The 19,652-nt window shown below is 28.2% G+C and overlaps 1 protein-coding gene across 1 annotated transcript in view; it reads right to left on the bottom strand.

Moving 5' to 3' along the window:
- Nucleotides 1–553: 553 nt before the first annotated feature.
- LOC111613515 (endonuclease V-like) overlaps nucleotides 554–19,652 on the bottom strand; it is a 36,670-nt gene continuing 17,571 nt past the window's right edge. The window contains exons 4-8 of the mRNA XM_023354862.1: nucleotides 18,428–18,467; nucleotides 9,444–9,556; nucleotides 5,547–5,615; nucleotides 2,453–2,581; nucleotides 554–701 (exon numbers count right to left, since the gene is read on the bottom strand). Of these exons, the coding sequence (XP_023210630.1) occupies nucleotides 657–701; nucleotides 2,453–2,581; nucleotides 5,547–5,615; nucleotides 9,444–9,556; nucleotides 18,428–18,467 (396 nt within the window). The 3' untranslated portion in view covers nucleotides 554–656. The remainder of the gene's footprint in view (nucleotides 702–2,452; nucleotides 2,582–5,546; nucleotides 5,616–9,443; nucleotides 9,557–18,427; nucleotides 18,468–19,652) is intronic.

The following is a 19,652-nucleotide window of genomic DNA, read 5'->3' as shown; positions in this document are numbered from 1 at the left end:
TTATTTTAGAGAATCCTAGAAAAAATTTTTCTTAATTTTAGTATTGGAATTAAATTATTGTATTTTTCTGTATATCTAAAATACTGGAAAATAGTGACTAAAGTCAAAAATGATTGGAAACCAGACTGGCAAAGTTTTTAAGTCGTATATAACAAAATATCCTTTGTAAAATTATGCTAGATATTCAAATTCAGAAAAACAGGCAAAGATTAAAAATTTTAAATCATTACTACAAATTGAACAAAATAAGATTAGACCATCAGCAATAATGATTGAAGTATGACAGATTTGATAGATGTAACCTTAATTCAAGTACAGTATGTTGGTTTATATTTAAGAGCATTTTGCTTTGGACTAAAAAATTTCATCCCAAATTGATTGGAAGTAATATTTTTAATAGTTATGTAAAAATATTTTTCTTTTCAAGAGGCTTTTTGTTTATTTCTGAAATAGACTTTTTAACACATCATAAACAAGCAAGAGGACATCAATGTTTAAAAACATTTTAAAAGTTTATTCAATCAAATTTATTTTACAGTATATAAAATATATATTCACATTAATCTTTTATAAAGGTACATAACAATAATAATCTTATATCTATACAAATAAGCCTTATAAAGAGTATTTTCAACAAATTTCAGCTGTTGAAATTATTAACAATTATGAATTCTTAAGAATTCTCTGGATCTGATGTCTGCCTGAAAAGAAAATAGTTTTGGAAATACAGAACTATTATCTAAATTTGTAACAATAAAACTCAAATATAATGGAAATAGTACTTTAGCAATTATTGATATCTATGATTATACTATAGCAATAAAAAGAACTAAGAATGTTTTTAGTACTTATTTTCTAAACTATTAAAAAACCAAGTATGAGTTTTAAATATGGAGAGCAAAAAAATCATAATTTCATATACAGTATAGAATCATAAAATGTGCTATATAAATCTTTCAAAAATCAGTTAAAAATTTAAGAATTTTGCATAATTAACTTTGCAAAATTGTATAATGATATTTACATTCTCAAGAAGTAGAAAATTTGTTCATGGTGCCAAAAGAACAGACGAATGCTATTATTCTGTACAATAATAACAGAACTGAAGTTTATTGGAGTGACATTAGTTTGAAATAAATGATAGGATAACATCTAAAAATACTATATTTACTCACATATAGGATGAGGTGTGACTTTAAAGATCAAAATAAAGAAAATTAGATTTATTAATACAATTCTAATTTTATTTTGTAAAATAAAATTAGAATTATAACATAAATGCACACACTGTCTCAAAAAATTACTGACATTTTAAACTTTAAGGAAAAATCTTGTAAAATCAACAACATAATTTGTTCATGTACAGCTGGACAATTGAAACCTTTTTTTTGCCAATTCAAAGTGTAATCGACGGAGAGTGGATTTGATTATTATCAGTTTCTCCGAATTCTGATTTCTGAATAATCAATTATCTGTTTTCGCATGGGAATGGATTAAAATTTATATTGGGCTCCTGTGTGATTTTGGAATTTCAATCTGAAATTCAATCCAAAAGCTTTGCTTTTCCTATTGCTATTCATCTTTATTCCTGACAATATACAAGAACGATTGAAACGAACCATATAAAATACTTATGTTTTTAAATACAAGAGGGTAAGCATATGGTAAAAAAATGTGAATACACAGTTCACAAAAATTATTTGCAAAAACACAAAGAAGCTTTCACTCGTGCATATAGGATGACCTAGGAATTTGAAGCTGTGATAAATGAATAAAAACCTCATCTTATATGTGAGTAAATATAGTAATATTATTTCCAGATAATACTATAATACTTAATTGTTCAAGTATAATACTTAAATAGTTTTCGAACAAATATCTTTTTAAAAATTACATATTTTTCTATATGATGATCATTTCTATAATAATTACAGTGTGTGTCTACATTCATAACAGATTTTTCTTCATAGTCTTTCCTGTTGACAAACTTGTTTGAATTACTACTAAAACATATTTCAATAAAAATACAAGTTGGCATGTCAAGTTATAATGGAAGTTTGTCAACCAGGAAGATAAATACCTTTTTCTTTGTAGGCAACTATCAAAACCAGATCTGTTGTGAGATTATATACTTTTATTATTATATCATTGTTATCATTATACTAAAAACATTTTTTTAAATGATTTAATTATCACATCACATTTTATAAGTGTTCAAAAACTTTTGTTTTTATTGATTATTGTAATATCTTCAAGATACAGTTGCCAAAATTTATGAATTAAATTATCGGTGATCCATTTATTGACAGTATAAATATTAATCATGTACATCAATAAAATAATGATTAGAATATATAGGATAACTAGTATATGTTATACTCATTCTAGGAACTAAGTGAATTAGTTATTTTTAACAAAATTTATATATGTTCATAAGAAATAACATGCTTACTTGACGTAATGGTTCTGGTATTCTATATTTAGAACACCGAAGCACTGTCCAGATTGCAGTATCTATTGTGCATCGATGACCTACAGATACAATCACCGGATTTGTATTTGGTTTGCTTGTTTTCAGAGCCTAAAAAAATACATGAATAAAGTTAATGTTTGAATAAAATGTTTTGGTAGTATAATTATTATTGCATTTTAGGAATAAACAAAATCACTATAAATACATAAGTGAGCTTACTAGTTTTAGTATTCATTAGAAAAAATATGCATTAATACTCAAGGATATCACTTAAATATCTTGTACTCTGATTTTTATGATTTTTTTTGTGTGTTTTAGAGCATCAAAAATAAGACTAACTTGGAACTTTTTTATTGAGATGAAATCAGACATGTTGAGCAATTATTTTATAGTGTTGTATAGAAACACAATATGAGAATTTTTCTTACAATGAGTAACATAGAAAAAGTGTTTTAAGTGATAGTTAAAAAAGTGAATCAAAACCCAATAAATATTCCATAAGAAAGATATAACTTTTAGAAAAAAGAAAAGTTTATACCTATTATTATTTTTTATTGTGAATATAAAATATTCATGTTTTGTTCAATTAAATTAATTAAATAAAATAGTATATTATATAAAAATGTATATTAAATTTTTGACATTATATATTATATACATATACAGTGGGTGAGTGATTGGTTAATGAACAGTTCAGACTGCAAACAATCGGACAACAAACACTTTTGTAAAAGATTTTTATGTTCACAGAACAAACACAAAATAATAAATACAGATTGGTTTTCCCTTGTCTCCAGGTAACAATTCAAAACCTTTCAGAGTGCAGGAGACATTGACATTGATGCTCAACCCAATGTGGATAGGATAGCATTTCTCTGAAGTTTGAAACTCTCCATTGTAGTTCCAGCTTTTTGTTTATTTTTCTGACAAATAATTTTTATAGTCTTTGTGAGACTGTCGGGCACTCGTTAAATTTTTATTTTCTAAAGGTGAGAGTTTAATAGCCAAGGTAGAGTGGGCAGATGATGTCAGGTAGTATGGCTTGAACAGATCTACAGTAGGCACAATCTTAGCTAAGAAAGATATAATCAAGAAGATTGAAGCAGCTAAAGGAGTAACGAAAATCACATCTGAAAAACAAAGATGTGTCATTCATGAAAGAATGGAGAGATTTCATTTCCCTTTCTTTTATCCAAATTAAAAGTAGAGAGATGTAACTAGTATGACTATCATTCAAGAGAGAGCTAGAGAAATTTTTGAAGTGAAGGAACAAACTCCAGATTGAGACCTCGTGACAGTTTGTCAAATGAGGAGATAGAATTCAAGGCTACCACTGGATGGTTTAATGCCAGATCTCCTTCTAAACTTTGTAAACATGTGGTAATTGTGTGTCTGCTAGTGGAGATAAAGAACAGGCTGAGAAGTTCTGTCTCAAATTTGAAGAATTCATTAAAAAAGAAGGATATTGTCCACAACAAATTTTCAATTGTGATGAAACTGGTTTATTTTGGAAGTGCATGCCAAACTGTACCTACATTACAAAAGATGAAAAAATATTTCTGGGCAAAAACCCATGAAAGTCTGATTGACATTACTTTTGGGAGCTAATGCTATTGGTGATATGCTTATCCCACTTCTTGTCTATCATTCTGAAAACCCTAGAGCATTCAAAAAAAATTCCATAATTAATTGATCACCCACTGTATATACAGTATATAACTTACATAGAATATACTGTATTTAAATAATTGGCTATTTATATTAATTCTTTCTTGCAAACCATCATTTGTAAAAAGTGAAAATGTAATATAAAAAAAATTCTATTCAAAATTGTATTTTTCCTTCCAATTTTATTACTTTACCAAATATTCTCCAAAATGATGATCTCAAGAAGAGAAAGCAAGTCTGACATTCAGGATTGCTTTTACTTTTTGAGATGGTCATTTCTTGCCTTTTCATTTAGCACAAATCATATACAAAAATTACATAAGCAATACTTCATATTGTATTTATAAATACAAAGAACTGAAAAACAAAAAATAAATGTGCTAAGAATGCATGAATTAAATTTTCTTTCTAGTGGCTTTCTTTCTTCAGTAACATATCTCACAAGGAGCAGCTTTTTATGTAGTTTTTTATTAAAGGAATTACCCAATATACTCTCTAATGTCAATTGTAAGTAACAATCAACTGTGTAAGTTGTTTTAAAAATTTTGTAAAACTGTTAGATATGAGTTACATTGGACAGAATAATACATACATCTCTTTTTTTGTAGTCTAAGGACTGAAGAGGGGTCATTAAGACCCGAAATGCATTTCCTTTAATTTAATAAAAAACTACATATCACACAAGGAGCAGTTGTTCCTGTTGCTGAAGAAAGAAAGCCACTAGCTTTTAATTCTTCAAAGTTACAAAAACCAGTAATGGAAACCTAATTAAATTTCTTTCCTTCTCATTAAAGAAAAGTAATTCTCAGCAAACAGCACAACCAGAAGTGACTTCAAACATCTATGGAATGCTCACCTTAAATATATACAATAATAGATAAATATTATGGCTTTTTATTTATATTGTATTTTATTTATGTTTATTTTTTCATTATTTATCTATGTATTTATTCGTAATTTTATTTTATTCTATTATTTTGATTTTTAATTTAAACCAACTAGCATTCCATGTTTGAAAATTATCTGCCATATTCTATTTTCATCAAGTTCAAATTTGTATTCTACCTGAGGATGGTCTTTAAAAATGACAGAAAATATTTATAATTAAATTGTTTTTGTTGTTTTTAAAAGTTTTAGGACTGTCTGAATTTACATATTTGCAGTTTCTACTTTTAAAATAATGGTAAATATGAAATGTGACATCATAAGAATCATTCTCCCTCCCCTCATCACATTGAACTACTTCCCCTCCTCATGAAATATGGCATCATTTATGGACAGCCTCTAGTGTGATAAAAATCAGAGAGAAATTTTCTCTCTGAGAATTAAATTAAATTCTGTTAGTATTGTTGAAAAATATATGTCTCTGACAATCACATATATAATAATGCAATATAAGACATACCACTCCAACCTTTCTCCCAGAATTTTCATATAATGGAAAAAAATCACCAACTTCTTTTAAAGAAAGAACCTAAAATTACAAAATTAACTTTTAATAAAGTTATTAAAAATTTAATATTTTTTTATGAAAGACAATGAATAAAAATACTTTAATGACTAATTTATATCATTTTATGTATAAAATTCAAAATAATATATATATATAGTAGAGCGTCGTTTATCCGAATCAATCTGGGGTGGTTCGGATAACTTATTTTTCAGATAACGAATCATGTACGAAAAAATATATTAATTTATCCCATGTTGAAATTTCTCTCCGTTGCGTGTCGTTTCGCGTTGAATTTTCGTTGATGTTAAGCCTAACGAAGACTATTGTATCGTTAAAAATTATTTTTTTATTTTGTACAAACAAAATAAATTTTATGAAAAATATAAAAACAATAAAAAATTATACTTCAGAAGTTAATTTAGTATCAAAAACGTAAAATATTTGAGTAGCTAGAGAAATAGCCGAAGATTGCAGCGCCACAGCACTAGCAAAAATTAAAATTTGCCGACTGGAATGCTTTCGGATAACCAGCTTTCAGATAAACGATGCTCTACTGTATTTATATATATATTTATATAGTAAAGTTCCAATTAGTCAAGTTTAATATGGACCAAGGTTTCCTCAGATAATCAAAAACTTGGATAGTACACAGAATGCTGCATAAATTATTACTAGACTTGAATACAGTGGGTGATCGGATAACAAACACTTTTGCGAATGATTTTTATGTTCAGACAATGAACACCTCACAGAACAAACACAAGAAGAAGCAACGTAAAATAATGAATACTGATTGGTCTTTTCTTGTCTTCAGGTCTTCAGGAAACAATTCGAAACTTTTTGGAGTGTGGGAGACATTGACATTGACACTCAACCCAGTATATACTGATCAGATAGTATTCCTCTGAACTTTGAAACTCTCCCTTGTAATTCCAGCCTTTTATTTTTCTAACAGAAACAATTTTTTTATAGTATTTGCGAGACTGTCAGGTGGGCACTCGTTAAGTTTTGCATGAGTTTTTATTTTCAAAAGGTGAGAGTAGGCAGATGTCTGATGTTGCTGGGCAGTATGGCTTGAACAGATGTACAGTAGGCTGCAGTTCAATATTATTCAAGAAGACTCAAGCAGCTAAAGATGTAACAAAAATCACATCTGAGAAATAAAGAACACTGAAGAGCTCATAATAGAACCTGAAACTGATCTGATGACAGAAGAACGCCAAGAACTCTCGAATGAAGAACTCCAAGAAACTCGGTGAGATATGTTTCCTTCTGAGGTTTAATGCCGATATCTGCTATTAAAAATCTTTTGAAGTGAGAGGATGTCAGAATAATGGTCTTAGAATGGCATCCAAACCAGGTTGAGGTTAATAGGCTTAGGGATCTCTACAATTAAAATGCTATTAATTACTTCTGAAAAATCCTGGAGAGAGAAAAGCAATCGACATTAGATAGATTTTTTAACCCCTACTAATGGAAAAAACATGACTAATAAAAATGCAAGACTGTGTATATATGTATTTTTATTATTACATATAAATAAATGTAGTAAGAAAGTATATATTTTTTATTTTTGGGGGTCTCCAGAACAAATTAATCAAATTCCCATAAAAACCTGTGATAAATCGATAATCGGTTAACGAACATTTCGGATAGTGAACAAAGTCTTGGAACAGAATATGTTTGTTAACCAATCACCCACTGTACTTTAAAATATGTTATCACGTACTCTATTTTTTGATTATACCTTCTTATTGAATTTTAAATTTAATTTACAACTACAGTAGAACCTCGATTATCCGGACTAATTGGGGATGAAGGTAGTCCGGATAAGGAAAAATCCGGATAATCGAAACAAATACTTTAATTTGTCTTTTAATGATAATACAACACGTTTTCTTTTCGATGACATATCGGTAATATTAAAAGTAAATACTGTATTTAAATCGTGATCAAATTTTCAAGAAACAAACGTTCGTATTGAATTTGGACTACTACTGACCAACGCTAACAGACTACCTATTGTTTAAAAGGCCCTCTGGTGGCGCAAGAAGACGGATTTTATAAAATAAAAAGCAGTTGAAACTGCATTTTTATGAATAAAAATTTGACAAACTATTTATCGTTTTATGACGAGTAAAATTTTTTCGTCACGTTCGCGGCTTTTAAGTAATGCATAAACCTTCGAGGTGCGAGGCCCTTCGGACCGCGAGACATAGGCGGTGGCCCACATTGCCCATGCCTTACGCCGCCCTTGGTCATAGAAATGATGTAATTTGAATATAAATTATTTATAAATACGTATGTCAAGTTATATTTTTATTACTACGTAAAATATATTTAAGAGTTTACGACCACTGTGCCGGGTGAGACGTTGTTGAAACAAAAAAAGTTATGCATTCCATCACGTACATAAACAGTGTTGTAATTCGCCAAGTGCAAATTAGCAAATTCGTAAAATTTTTGTTTATTGTAAACAATCTGGATAATCGAAAATCCGGATAATAGAGGTTCTACTGTATATTTATTAAAATAAATGCAAATCTATGATTACAGTTAAAATTTCTTTAATCTTTTTTTAAAATTTGCATTAGCATGAAAATTCACCAGAGTAAATTCTTTTTAAAACTAATAAAGTCCTTGAGTACTACACATCACCAAGCTAAGATTTGTGAATACAAGCTATACTATATCATGTTGGCAATTATTCTTCCATAGTTTACATTGGATATTACAGAACTTCAGTTAAATGATCTCAATTAATTGAGACACTATGGTATTATAAAAAAAAAAGAAATTGATAATTTCAAATTTGTTAAAATACCTAATAATAAAAATAAATCATATCTTTTTGAACATTTATGTATATTTTATTTATTAATTGACAAACAGCTGAGTTTTCTATTGTTTCTCTACATAAACTGCTGTCTTTACAATGACCATTTCTTATACTGTTTCCTGGCACACAACAAATGACATAGCATACTTGGACATGTATCGCCGAACATGCAAATGTACTTAATTTGAATGCTGGAATGATTGTTGATGCATGCTGGGAAAGACTGTTGTGTATAAAGCATAACCAGCAATTGATATCTTGATGTATCCACTGAGGAGGCCTGATGGCGAAATGCATTTGAATCGTATTAATAAAATAATGATTGTTCCTTGCCATTTGTTTGTCGTTTTTTGGCTCGTAGAAACCTCGAAGTCGGAAATAGAAAGAGTATAATTTTACTTGTTTTTTAACTAAAAATTTTTTATTTTTAGTGTGTTAACATTTATACCGATCCCATTGGTTTTTAATAATTAAATTTATAAGTAAATGTTTTTGGCTCTGTTCATTACTCAATTTTTCAGAAGTGATGCCAAAAAAAAAATATTTAAAAACATTGTGGAAATAGAACATAGAATTCTCAGCTTGCTTTAGTTGTTTTTCTTTTTTCTATAGATATAAGCCTGAAGTGGGCCCTAAACAGAGCCAAAAACATTTGCTTAGACTAGAATTTTGGAGTATAAGAAACATTATACAGTTGGAGAAGGTTTGTAAGTCAATTAATTATTCCAGTTTGAGTAGAAATTAGTAATTCAATTCATACTACTATTGTATTCTATTTAGTTACAATTATACTGATTACAGTTACTCATACTGATCAAAACCATGAGTAAAAATTAAATATAATCTACTATTATAAAAATCTTGAGAATTTTTTTTAAAATTATATTTTAATTAAGAAAATATCTGTTTTCCCTCTCTAAGAAAATATTGCTTTATAATAAAAATATTAAAATGAAATCAATTTATTTAAAAGTTTTTTCATAAGATGATAACAAATATTAACAACCAACCTTATTATGATAATCTTCATCTCGTACTATATTATCTAAGAAAAAAAGATTCTTTGCAACTCCAATGCATGGGATATCAAGTAAAACTCCTAAATGGCATGCAGCACCAAATCCTAGAAAAAAATATTATATTTGTATAAAAACTATTATCATCATCATTATAAATATACTTAAAATGTTTGGGTGTATTACCTTACAGTAATTATAAGAATTAGTATCAGAATATATTTAATAAAACAACAAAAATAGTTTTTCATTTTCCATGTTTTGAATTATTCATTTTTAGATGCAAATTAAATATATTGAAACTTCCAAGACAGCAAATCAAACTGCAACTTGGAAGTACTAACATTTATAACAAATTCAACTGAATAATTTATTCAATATACAACCAAGTCTGGTTTTACACAAATTTTTTTTTACGTGATTTTGATTTAACATGGTCTAGTCTGGTAAAATTTTAATTCTCTTCTTATTAAAGAAGATACTTAAAATTTTAATTCTATCAATATGAAAAAATATTTATTTCCTTTTTCTAGAAAACTGCTACTTTTTTAACAGAAAAATTCTTAGAATTTGCATTTAAGGCTGCTTGCTACACATGCTTGAATAAATTTTAAGATTTGGCTGTTTTTGACTTATTTGGATGTGTGTAGCAATAAATCAGTCTTTCATTCTGACTTTATCCCATAATTGAAGCAGTCAGAATAAATTTAATACAAATAAATCATCAAACTTCAAGTTTGATGATTTATTTGTATGAATGATTACATTTCTTCTAATTTTTTTCAATGTGAGACACACCATTGGCCTAGCAAATAACACCAGTAAACAGTAGGTTCACACCTGATCAACAAGCTGACCATGTGAAGTTTTCGAGGTTTTCTTTACATGTCTAGCATCTAGATATGAGCCACTTTCCACACAGAAAGTCTTTTTAGAAGGCATCCCCACTTGGTAGATCATCCATGTATTTTTTATTCCATCAATCCAATCTAATTCAAGCCTTTTAATACATAATAGTTTTTGTATGTTATTTGGTGTTAAAATCTAGAGGTATTTTGGTCTTTAATTGAAAAAGTTGAAAATACCAAATTTTTTTGTCTAAAATTTATCTGAAAATTAAGATGCATCCTATAAGCCAAATGCATTGTACACTGTGAAGGATATTTTTTCCCTAAAAAAATCAACATGAAAAATGTGATGCATCCAATACAATGGTGCAGCTTATAAGGTGAAAAATACAATAATTAAAATGAAATTTGTACAAAAAATATAAATTTATTAAATTTTGCTGATAAGTGTTACAATATTGTCCCTCCCCTGATATATTAATTAAAACTGAAATATTTTCTTTAACTACATCCTGTTATATGAATTGATTTATTATATTATTTTCACTGGTTTTCAATGTCTGGAATCAGTCTTCCATTTTTCTATATGGACAGTATCATTTTTTTACACAGTTTTTTTGGAAACATATCTAGCATGAAAAAACAGAATTGGGTGTACTGTAATTATTTTTTTCATAAAATATTACTGCTACTGAAATATGTAAATGTGAGAGCATTCTGAATAACACAATAAACAATAATTAATTAATTAAAATATAGATTCTGTTAATAATAAACTATTAATACAATTATAATACAATAATATAATACAATTAACATATCATACAAGTTACTATTGTCTATTTGTTTCATGAAAATATGCTTTGAAATAACAAAGTAAAATAAAATTTTTCATGAAATTTCTAAATTGAACTATTTGTATTCCATTTGATTATTAATACTGTTTTTCATTTGTTTATTAAGATTAAACAGATTATGCATTTAAAATGTAATAAAATCTATTTTAAAATAAAGATTTATGAAATTATATATCCTTTTTTGTGATAATTGTTTCTATTATATAAATTACATTTTTATACTCTAAGGCAAATGTTAGATTCGAGTCAAAGTGGACAGATGCTTTTTTTTCAATTCACAGACTTGTAAATTCACATTCATTAAATTGGTGGTCAGATGAGTGCTACATTCCACAGCATACATTAGTAATCACGGACATATTCAGACATATATATGTCAACACGGATTTCATAGATTGTGGTGATGTTTTTTGATTACGTACAGAAGTATTTAAAAACAAAAAGGACATACACAATATTGGGCACATCTGTTGATTGTAACCAGCCTCCTTTTTCTTATTTCTATCCTTATGAAAGTTCAGATAAAGTGTCCCACAATTTTGGCCACTCATTAACTCATATTGTTTTATTTATACCAATGTTCATTTTTTAAAATATATGGGTACTGCACACCCTTTGGCAAGAAGAATACTAATACTGACCCAGAATTTCCTCCAAACAATGTTACAATGGCCATCATTTTTTGTGCTCATCTTATCAATGTAGTTATTGAGTGTATCTCCCAATGCACGCCAGTCATGCTCTATCATGAGAGTATTGTGGACAATCCAGCAGGTCATCCATGCAGCACCAGCATCATTTTCACATCCACATCTGACCGCTCCCATATATTTTTGCACTATTGTGACATCCATTAAAAATGACGGACATGTTCATCTGACATTAGCCTAAATGTTATGAAATATAGAAAACAACAGTCACAAAATCTTATTAAAAATAACAATACTAAATAAAAGCCACAGCTACTATTTTCTTTGCAGTTACCATTCAAGAATGGTTACTTCCTTTATATATCTGTTTAATGTTTCTTATTAATAAAGCATTTAATTGACTTTTAAAGTAAATTACACTTGAAAAGATAATTGATATCTTTCTTAATTATGAGTGTTACTTTCAAAATACATAGGCTGTTTTTTTTCAACCTCCAATAGTCCACAAAAAAAGAAAACAAGTGTAAATAACAAAATGAATTTATTACCGAAAGTTAGGCACAAACATGGTTACTTTTCAACATAATCACCGTGAAGATTGAGGCATTTGTCATATCTGTGGACAAGCTTTTCCATCCCCTCTTCATAGAATGTTGCCACCAATGACTTGAGATGGGCCCTAATGTTGTTTTGAAGATCATCATTAGTCTTGAACATCTGCCCTCTTAGCCACTTTTTCTGTTCAAGAAAAAGGTGGAAGTCACTCGGCGCTAAATTGGGGCTATACGCTGGATGTTTAAAGGTGGTGAAGACTTCCACCCAGCTTGGAACTTTTTAATGTATGAAGACTTCCACCTCTTTCCTGAACAGAAAAAACAACATTGTTAAGGCCATCTCAATTCACTGGCAGCAACATTCTATGACAAGGTGATTGAAAAGCTCGTCCACAGATATGACAAATTCCTCAATCTTCACTCACAGTAATTATGTCGAAAAGTAACCATGTTTATATCTAACTTTTGGTAATAAATTCATTTTGTTATTTGTCTTTGTTTTATGGACCATCGGAGCATGAAAAAAAAACTGCCCTTGTACCAATTATAAGAATATAATTTTAAAAATTCTGAAATTTGAAATTGGAATTTCAAATTTGCTAGAAAAGTGAATGGTTTTAATTTTAGAAATTATCTGTTCCAGCTTTGTTATTGGATTTTAAAAAATATACCTACTGTATATTCATTTTACATATTTCATTTTCAATTAAAGTATATTTGTTAAATAAATAGGATACCTACCTACCAGAGAGTTTATAATATTTATTACTTTAACATCGTTTCCCTAAGTTTTCAGAAATCTTCAAATAGTACACACAGTTACTATTTGAAAGCAATTATTATTCAAATAAAATTGGTATTTGTTATCATTAATTTGAAAATTGTTTTATCATTCTTAAATTTTAANAGATGAGTCAAAATTGAATTTGAATTTTAGTAACTTCAAAATATGGGTCAAATATTTAATTTGAGTAAATAAAAAATTAACAAAAAATGCTTGCAAATTTTACTTTATTGTTATTTTTCTGATATACTGTATATTAAAAAGTTAAATAAACTTTAAGTAATGTAATATTCCATTTCCATCAACCAATACTACCTATTATAAATTAAGTATAAATTTTAAAATTTATATAAAAGAATCAATCCATTATATACAGGGTGATCTTAATTAAAAAGTACAGTACATGTTCAGAGCTCTTGGTAGGAAGAACTATTGGGAAAATATTTTGTTAATTATTATAAATTATTTATTTAAGCTTATATCCAAAATTATAAGTATGTTTAAATTTAATCTCTATAGAATTTTGATAAGTCAACTGCTACTAAACTGTATTTTACAGACTTATCTATATCAAATTTATTTTGTTGTATCAACAATTTTTGTGGAGCTATTTTATCCTAATTGTTTCCATTATTTTTATTTACATTCTATTCCAGATTTTGAAAATAGCTGACTGAGAACATGTTAATAATCTAATAATGTCTTTTCAGTTTTTACCATCTTTCAATACATGTGCAGATGCTGCTCAATTTGTGGTGGTTTGACTTATGACATTTCAACTTTATGATGGTGCAACAACAATGCACATTCAGTAATCATCAAACTGAATTTTAATCTATTTCCAATACAATTGGTGCTGCAATACAATTGGATGCTACCATTGCTAGGCAATGGTAGCATCCACTTAGCCTAGGATTGCTATCTCTCTAGTCTCAAAATCTTAACAAATGGTTCTGGGTTCTGGATTTTGTGAATTATATATTTCATAATTTAAAAATCCTTATTTCTGATATTAGAAACTTTGGTTAATGTTACCTATGGTTCCAAAATGAAGCCGCTTTGGTTAGGTTCATTTCGTTTCCGATAGATTAGCTACATTTTTATTAGATGTTTCCTTTTTTTCTTTATTTATTTTGTTCAAGGACTACTGTGAATCAATAACTAGTGACGTTTGGCACTTGGTGGCCTGCTGGCGACTCCCCTCCGAGAGGAGTCCGTCTGGACCACAAACAGTTGGAAGTGCGGCCATTTTGGAACCATAGGTAACATTAACCAAAACTTTATATGGAATCTATATTAAAAGCCCAAAAAATAATCCAGTAAATCAATAAAGTCTTTCAAATGTAGCACAATAATAATTTATAAATAACTGTTTATTCAGGAAGCAAAAGTATTTTATTTTGGAAATGTTTTTAATCTACTTGAGTCAGTTTCAGTCACAAATTATTTGTAAATTTTTATAACATTAAATAGAACATTGAATAAAACCAAATTAAACCAGTATTCAAATTTTATCCAATTACAGAATCTCCATTGTATTTCCTGTCAATGCATGATGCTTTGGCTAGTATTCATATAAATTTCTATTCTTGGTTTAGAAAACAGAAATTTATATAAATACTAAAGGATAAAAATTTATATATTTGAACATATGAGCCAAACNATGTTTTGAATTATTCATTTTTAGATGCAAATTAAATATATTGAAACTTCCAAGACAGCAAATCAAACTGCAACTTGGAAGTACTAACATTTATAACAAATTCAATTGAATAATTTATTCAATGGTCTTGGTTATACAACCAAGTCTGGTTTTACACAAATTTTTTTTTACGTGATTTTGATTTAACATGGTCTAGTCTGGTAAAATTTTAATTCTCTTCTTATTAAAGAAGATACTTAAAATTTTAATTCTATCAATATGAAAAAATATTTATTTCCTTTTTCTAGAAAACTGCTACTTTTTTAACAGAAAAATTCTTAGAATTTGCATTTAAGGCTGCTTGCTACACATGCTTGAATAAATTTTAAGATTTGGCTGTTTTTGACTTATTTGGATGTGTGTAGCAATAAATCAGTCTTTCATTCTGACTTTATCCCATAATTGAAGCAGTCAGAATAAATTTAATACAAATAAATCATCAAACTTCAAGTTTGATGATTTATTTGTATGAATGATTACATTTCTTCTAATTTTTTTCAATGTGAGACACACCATTGGCCTAGCAAATAACACCAGTAAACAGTAGGTTCACACCTGATCAACAAGCTGACCATGTGAAGTTTTCGAGGTTTTCTTTACATGTCTAGCATCTAGATATGAGCCACTTTCCACACAGAAAGTCTTTTTAGAAGGCATCCCCACTTGGTAGATCATCCATGTATTTTTTATTCCATCAATCCAATCTAATTCAAGCCTTTTAATACATAATAGTTTTTGTATGTTATTTGGTGTTAAAATCTAGAGGTATTTTGGTCTTTAATTGAAAAAGTTGAAAATACCAAATTTTTTTGTCTAAAATTTATCTGAAAATTAAGATGCATCCTATAAGCCAAATGCATTGTACACTGTGAAGGATATTTTTTCCCTAAAAAAATCAACATGAAAAATGTGATGCATCCAATACAATGGTGCAGCTTATAAGGTGAAAAATACAATAATTAAAATGAAATTTGTACAAAAAATATAAATTTATTAAATTTTGCTGATAAGTGTTACAATATTGTCCCTCCCCTGATATATTAATTAAAACTGAAATATTTTCTTTAACTACATCCTGTTATATGAATTGATTTATTATATTATTTTCACTGGTTTTCAATGTCTGGAATCAGTCTTCCATTTTTCTATATGGACAGTATCATTTTTTTACACAGTTTTTTTGGAAACATATCTAGCATGAAAAAACAGAATTGGGTGTACTGTAATTATTTTTTTCATAAAATATTACTGCTACTGAAATATGTAAATGTGAGAGCATTCTGAATAACACAATAAACAATAATTAATTAATTAAAATATAGATTCTGTTAATAATAAACTATTAATACAATTATAATACAATAATATAATACAATTAACATATCATACAAGTTACTATTGTCTATTTGTTTCATGAAAATATGCTTTGAAATAACAAAGTAAAATAAAATTTTTCATGAAATTTCTAAATTGAACTATTTGTATTCCATTTGATTATTAATACTGTTTTTCATTTGTTTATTAAGATTAAACAGATTATGCATTTAAAATGTAATAAAATCTATTTTAAAATAAAGATTTATGAAATTATATATCCTTTTTTGTGATAATTGTTTCTATTATATAAATTACATTTTTATACTCTAAGGCAAATGTTAGATTCGAGTCAAAGTGGACAGATGCTTTTTTTTCAATTCACAGACTTGTAAATTCACATTCATTAAATTGGTGGTCAGATGAGTGCTACATTCCACAGCATACATTAGTAATCACGGACATATTCAGACATATATATGTCAACACGGATTTCATAGATTGTGGTGATGTTTTTTGATTACGTACAGAAGTATTTAAAAACAAAAAGGACATACACAATATTGGGCACATCTGTTGATTGTAACCAGCCTCCTTTTTCTTATTTCTATCCTTATGAAAGTTCAGATAAAGTGTCCCACAATTTTGGCCACTCATTAACTCATATTGTTTTATTTATACCAATGTTCATTTTTTAAAATATATGGGTACTGCACACCCTTTGGCAAGAAGAATACTAATACTGACCCAGAATTTCCTCCAAACAATGTTACAATGGCCATCATTTTTTGTGCTCATCTTATCAATGTAGTTATTGAGTGTATCTCCCAATGCACGCCAGTCATGCTCTATCATGAGAGTATTGTGGACAATCCAGCAGGTCATCCATGCAGCACCAGCATCATTTTCACATCCACATCTGACCGCTCCCATATATTTTTGCACTATTGTGACATCCATTAAAAATGACGGACATGTTCATCTGACATTAGCCTAAATGTTATGAAATATAGAAAACAACAGTCACAAAATCTTATTAAAAATAACAATACTAAATAAAAGCCACAGCTACTATTTTCTTTGCAGTTACCATTCAAGAATGGTTACTTCCTTTATATATCTGTTTAATGTTTCTTATTAATAAAGCATTTAATTGACTTTTAAAGTAAATTACACTTGAAAAGATAATTGATATCTTTCTTAATTATGAGTGTTACTTTCAAAATACATAGGCTGTTTTTTTTCAACCTCCAATAGTCCACAAAAAAAGAAAACAAGTGTAAATAACAAAATGAATTTATTACCAAAAGTTAGGCACAAACATGGTTACTTTTCAACATAATCACCGTGAAGATTGAGGCATTTGTCATATCTGTGGACAAGCTTTTCCATCCCCTCTTCATAGAATGTTGCCACCAATGACTTGAGATGGGCCCTAATGTTGTTTTGAAGATCATCATTAGTCTTGAACATCTGCCCTCTTAGCCACTTTTTCTGTTCAAGAAAAAGGTGGAAGTCACTCGGCGCTAAATTGGGGCTATACGCTGGATGTTTAAAGGTGGTGAAGACTTCCACCCAGCTTGGAACTTTTTAATGTATGAAGACTTCCACCTCTTTCCTGAACAGAAAAAACAACATTGTTAAGGCCATCTCAATTCACTGGCAGCAACATTCTATGACAAGGTGATTGAAAAGCTCGTCCACAGATATGACAAATTCCTCAATCTTCACTCACAGTAATTATGTCGAAAAGTAACCATGTTTATATCTAACTTTTGGTAATAAATTCATTTTGTTATTTGTCTTTGTTTTATGGACCATCGGAGCATGAAAAAAAAACTGCCCTTGTACCAATTATAAGAATATAATTTTAAAAATTCTGAAATTTGAAATTGGAATTTCAAATTTGCTAGAAAAGTGAATGGTTTTAATTTTAGAAATTATCTGTTCCAGCTTTGTTATTGGATTTTAAAAAATATACCTACTGTATATTCATTTTACATATTTCATTTTCAATTAAAGTATATTTGTTAAATAAATAGGATACCTACCTACCAGAGAGTTTATAATATTTATTACTTTAACATCGTTTCCCTAAGTTTTCAGAAATCTTCAAATAGTACACACAGTTACTATTTGAAAGCAATTATTATTCAAATAAAATTGGTATTTGTTATCATTAATTTGAAAATTGTTTTATCATTCTTAAATTTTAAATATGAATTATATTAAATTCATTTTATATTTAACATATTTTATAAAGACTTACCATTTGGGTGTAATATTCCATTTCCATCAACCAATACTACCTATTATAAATTAAGTATAAATTTTAAAATTTATATAAAAGAATCAATCCATTATATACAGGGTGATCTTAATTAAAAAGTACAGTACATGTTCAGAGCTCTTGGTAGGAAGAACTATTGGGAAAATATTTTGTTAATTATTATAAATTATTTATTTAAGCTTATATCCAAAATTATAAGTATGTTTAAATTTAATCTCTATAGAATTTTGATAAGTCAACTGCTACTAAACTGTATTTTACAGACTTATCTATATCAAATTTATTTTGTTGTATCAACAATTTTTGTGGAGCTATTTTATCCTAATTGTTTCCATTATTTTTATTTACATTCTATTCCAGATTTTGAAAATAGCTGACTGAGAACATGTTAATAATCTAATAATGTCTTTTCAGTTTTTACCATCTTTCAATACATGTGCAGATGCTGCTCAATTTGTGGTGGTTTGACTTATGACATTTCAACTTTATGATGGTGCAACAACAATGCACATTCAGTAATCATCAAACTGAATTTTAATCTATTTCCAATACAATTGGTGCTGCAATACAATTGGATGCTACCATTGCTAGGCAATGGTAGCATCCACTTAGCCTAGGATTGCTATCTCTCTAGTCTCAAAATCTTAACAAATGGTTCTGGGTTCTGGATTTTGTGAATTATATATTTCATAATTTAAAAATCCTTATTTCTGATATTAGAAACTTTGGTTAATGTTACCTATGGTTCCAAAATGAAGCCGCTTTGGTTAGGTTCATTTCGTTTCCGATAGATTAGCTACATTTTTATTAGATGTTTCCTTTTTTTCTTTATTTATTTTGTTCAAGGACTACTGTGAATCAATAACTAGTGACGTTTGGCACTTGGTGGCCTGCTGGCGACTCCCCTCCGAGAGGAGTCCGTCTGGACCACAAACAGTTGGAAGTGCGGCCATTTTGGAACCATAGGTAACATTAACCAAAACTTTATATGGAATCTATATTAAAAGCCCAAAAAATAATCCAGTAAATCAATAAAGTCTTTCAAATGTAGCACAATAATAATTTATAAATAACTGTTTATTCAGGAAGCAAAAGTATTTTATTTTGGAAATGTTTTTAATCTACTTGAGTCAGTTTCAGTCACAAATTATTTGTAAATTTTTATAACATTAAATAGAACATTGAATAAAACCAAATTAAACCA

This window comes from Centruroides sculpturatus, unplaced genomic scaffold, assembly GCF_000671375.1.
Source record: "Centruroides sculpturatus isolate CEXI.00-Female unplaced genomic scaffold, Cexi_2.0 scaffold1921, whole genome shotgun sequence".
NCBI lineage: Eukaryota > Metazoa > Arthropoda > Arachnida > Scorpiones > Buthidae > Centruroides > Centruroides sculpturatus.
Note: the sequence above shows the minus strand (reverse complement) of the source record. Positions and strands in the feature narration are given on the sequence as shown.